General features: G+C 31.9%; 1 protein-coding gene across 1 annotated transcript; it reads left to right on the forward strand.

The window, feature by feature from the left end:
* Positions 1–727: 727 nt before the first annotated feature.
* LOC132625748 (reticulon-like protein B14) lies at positions 728–3,632 on the forward strand. The gene is made up of 5 exons (XM_060340341.1): positions 728–961; positions 1,973–2,153; positions 2,478–2,607; positions 2,712–2,781; positions 3,273–3,632. Exons 1-5 carry the CDS (start codon positions 850–852, stop codon positions 3,440–3,442), a joined length of 663 nt encoding a protein of 220 aa, XP_060196324.1. The 5' UTR covers positions 728–849; the 3' UTR covers positions 3,443–3,632.
* The last annotated feature ends 1,208 nt before the right edge of the window (positions 3,633–4,840 follow it).

Raw genomic sequence — 4,840 nt, forward strand, 5'->3', positions numbered from 1 at the left:
CTTTATCTAACCATTTAATTTCTTCTAGTAAGCTCCATGCCTTTTACGGTTGAGTTGGAGAGTTCAAACTCCATAAAATATGTAACCTTCCCAGATGTAATAGAAGAAAAAACAAAAAGTACACAAGTTTATTGCTTAAATAATATGGTTAATGATATGTATTTCCACTTTTATTCTTAATTGTTCTAGTTAAAGTATGTGATTTATTTGATACATACAACAAGTGTGGTAAGTATTTGTTACTACTAGTCTGGACAATTGAACGTGGTTTTTTTTTTATCGTGGTTTGATATTTACAGCCTATGCAAAAATGACTTTGTGTAATTTCACAAATGCAATTATGTGATTACGATCCGCTCGATTAATATGTGAAAATTAATTGTTTGCAAGAAAGCACAAATAATTATTCTGATTGCTTGATTAATATGTGAAAATTAATTGTTTGCGAGAAAGCACAAATAATTATTCGGAGCGCTCGAATTCAAGATATCTGATTAATATATATATTTCAATTGTGGATGCATTTTTTTCTACCGTCCACCTTGCGTACTTTCTATGTTAAAAAACCCAAATCAATAAAGATTAATATTAACAACGCTATAACAACAAAGAGGCTTAGCTAAGTTTCATATGTGATGCAAAACTTCAATTCCATGCTAAAGCTATTCCTTTCTTTGCTTGTATATATATGTATACTTCTTGGTTCCCAAATTAAGAATTACAACAACGTCCTATAAAATTAAAACCCTACTGTTCTTATAATTAATTCAAACGCCAATAAGTCATCAAAATTCAGCAATATTACTACTGATAATAATACAATATATCATTCATAAAATTACCAATACAATGCCAATTTATTCTTCTGATTCAGATGATCCACGCCCTTCATCTTCAGCACCCACGAGAAGATTTTTGGCTCATAATAGGCCCATGCATGCAATTCTTGGTGGAGGAAAAGGTATTCTCTTTTAATTTTCTTCATTTTGTTTAGAGCATTTTCAACTCTAAGCCCTTTTAGCAAATTTCCTCCTTTTTCTTTTGGTTAGAATATGTGTAGAGCATAGATTGATTTAAGGCGATTTTTGCAGGTTCGATTGAATTCATGATTTTCAATTGAACTACAACAAAAACATGCCTAGTGTAATCCTTCAAGTCTGATCTAGGGATCTAGGGAAGTTAGGATGCATGCAATTCTTACCCCTACCGTTGTGGGGTAGAGAAACCTTTTTCGATAGACCCTCGGCTCAAAAGAAGTATAGAGAAAAAAGGATAGAAAGGATTTTCGATCCGAACTATGTAACAAATAAGTACAATTTGATGTAAGAACTATACCTGAGTTCATGTGGGATCGGATACGCATGAAGTTACAAGCAATGGCGGAATTAAGATTTTTATTGAGGGGTGTCAAAATATATAAAAAAAGTAAATATATGACGAAATTAAGGGGGTTCAACACATAGTATATATACATAAAAAAATTCTTTTTACGCGTTTACACAGTGTAATTTTTTGGCAAAGGGGTGTCGGTTGACAACCCTTGGATGCATGTGGCTCCGCCGCTGCTTATAAGTATAGGCAGTCTAGGTCTACCATGATGCAAACATCAGTCGCTAATTCCACGGCTCGAACTTGTGACCTATGACTCACCCAGAGACAATTTTATTGTTTCTCCGAGTTTCCCCTTCAATTATGACCAGCGTACGTGGGTGTGAACTTAGCATAACTCGGATTGAGGCTTGTTAGGCTAATTTAGTCCAAAGAAATTCTTAACATGATGTGATCATGTCTTATTTGTGCTAAACCTGTGTATGGTTTTCTCTAAAAAGTTATTATCCCTACACTTTATATATAGCTTATATTCTTTCATCAATTTCCGATGTGAGACTTTGTTCGCGCATTATATTGCATCATCTGCCCTCGCTGTCCATTGAAATAACTTGATTTTTCTCTTCTTTGTTTTCTCTTGCAGTTGCTGACTTATTATTATGGAGAGACAAGTCATTAACAGCTGCAATTTTAATGGGATTCACAGTAATTTGGTCACTTTTTGAAGTTATGGAGTACAATTTTGTGACTCTTTTGTGTCACATCTCCATGTGCATGATGTTAATTCTCTTCATTTGGTCTATGGGAGCTGGACTTGTCGATTGGTATTTTTCACTATATATGCTCGAATTTAACTTATCTACATCGTCAATATAAGGTCGTTTTTTACCCGTCGCGACAGATAAGCGGCCTTATTTACCAAAAAAATGCTAATTTCCAATAGACATTCCGTCGAAATTTGGCTCGCGGTAAGGAGTTTCTTAAGAAAAAGGCGTTGAAATTTTTCCTAACGAGCCAAATTCCGACAGATTTCGTTGGGAAAAGTAGCGCTTTTCTAGTAGTGTTAGTTTCTAAGATTATACATCCTGCTTTTATGAAGAGTTATTTTCATGATGTCCTGATAGTGCAAAAAATTCTTAATTCTTCAGGAATCCTCCTGATTTTCGAACAATGATGATATCAGATTCAACATTCAGATGGTTATGTCGGAAATTCAACTCTATGTTAGTGAAATTCTATGAGATTTCATCCGGAAAAGATTTCAAAACTTTTTTCCTGGTACACTTTATCACATTTCATACGCAATATCATTCATTAATCCTTTGCTTTTATATTCTATTGAATTTTGTGTAACTTCACTCTTTGGTTTCTTTGGTGCCCAGGCAATCGCTTTTCTCTGGATATTGTCAATCATTGGGAATTATTTTAGCTCTCTGAATTTGTTGTACGTAGGTAAGGTTTCGAAATTTGGGTCTTTTTTTCTTCTTTTATAATATACTCTCTTCTTTTGTTCTTAAATATGTCTAAGATAATTGTGTGACTATAAAGTCATGTCATCTGCAGGTAAAATGAGAAAAGTTAGTCATTTTCAAATATAGAAATGTGTCATTTTTTTTAACAGATTAAGACGGAAATAATCTCCAGAAAGAATGAGACCTCCCTATATCTGGAAAAAAAATTAAATCTAAATTTCTCATTTCACCCTTAATGGCATGCTTTTACATCCACACAAAAAATCGTGACATATTTAAAACTACAAATTCTAAACGTCGTTGTTTTTTCCTTAAATTGTGTGCTCAGTCAAAAACAACTACACAAAATGAAACGAATGGAGTACTTAACACGGAAATCCTAAATGTTCAATGTGGGGCTGGCCAGACTCAAAGTGGTAACATTATTATTCGAATTATGACGGACTTGTCTTTTATTGATTTAATTTATAGGGTTTGTTTGCTTGGCAACATTACCAGCTTTATATGAAAGGTATCAAAATGAGTTCGATTATTTAGTAAGCCAAGGTAACCAAGATATGAAGAAACTCTACGATAAATTTGATACTGAAGTTCTCAACAAGATTCCAAGAGGACCCGTCAAGCAAAAGAAAAAGATTTGAGTAAACTCTCAAATTTGGGAAAAAAAGTTCAAGAAAATTGGCTGTGGATTGTGTCTGAATTATGAACAATGTAATTGTAGATGTTCATAATTGTAAATGTAAAATACTTCAAGGATGAAAGAATTATGCTGCTATTGTAATTACTTGTATTTTCAGTATTATTATATGTGAAAGTAATAAGCAACTGTCACTTCATGTGCATAATTGAACTTCATATTTACCTTAGATATATTAACGGTGTAAAGAAAGAAGAAACATATAGTTGAAACTATTTTAGATAGTGGAGCTCTAGCTAAAAAAAAATTGATAGATTTCGCCTGGAAAAAAGTTATACAGTTGAAACAAATAGTTGTTGCACCTGAATAAGAGATGAAATAAATTCACAGTTTGAACTGCATTATTTTATCTTTAAAAAATCCAGCTGAATAATGTAATTGTAGCTCTAGCTATTAATCATTTACAGATTTGGCTCGAAAAAAAAAATACCATTAGAATATACTTTATTGCAGATAAAGAAGAAATAAAAGGAAATACACACTAGAAATTTCATTATTTTAGTTAAAACTTTTTACTGATTTAATATAATGAAGTTTAAGTCAAGTCATTTCTATAGATTTAATGGAAAACGAGATACTACTTCATACATGGCACTAACAACTCATAAATATTGATCCAATTTAAGACAAATTATATATATATATATATATATATATATATATATATATATATATATATATATATATATATATGCGTACCAAAACACGGAATAAGAAATACAAATCATTCAACACACTACAAGAAAGTATAAAATTGGCAACACAATTGTAGCAACAGTAATGATACACCAACAACTTTATTTAGTTGTTGGTATAGAGTAAATTTTAGCCATGAGATTTTTTCTTGTTGGCAAATATCTTAATGTTGCCATATTCTGTGGGTATTTTAATAAATTTTAAATATTAAAGAAATTTGCAACAATATATTCTTCATTGTTACTAAAAGTATTTCTATTGTTGGTAAAACATCTAATTTTCACAACAACAACTTCGGTTTGTGGCTTTAGAAAATTTAATATCCCTTCCCTCTTTTGTCCCAAATCTGTCCCAATTTTCATCAGAGACTTCAGAGCTCTAAGGGGGAAAGAGAACAATCACTGGCCTTACTCAACCGAAAGGTAGGGTTTGAAATTGTAAGTTTCTTCCCTCTAGTTTCAATTGTTCCGAGCTTAGGAGCCGTTTGGACATGGTTTGAAACCATGAGATGAAATTATGTTTGGACATGCAATTTAGATTTATTAAGTTGTATTTTTTCTTAAAGACATAAAAACCCCACAAGTTGTGAAACTATCAAAATATCCTCAATTCTTATACAATCTTACCAAATGAGCAAGTCATAGTT

Source organism: Lycium barbarum, unplaced genomic scaffold, assembly GCF_019175385.1.
Source record: "Lycium barbarum isolate Lr01 unplaced genomic scaffold, ASM1917538v2 unchr_scaffold_63, whole genome shotgun sequence".
Taxonomy (NCBI): domain Eukaryota; kingdom Viridiplantae; phylum Streptophyta; class Magnoliopsida; order Solanales; family Solanaceae; genus Lycium; species Lycium barbarum.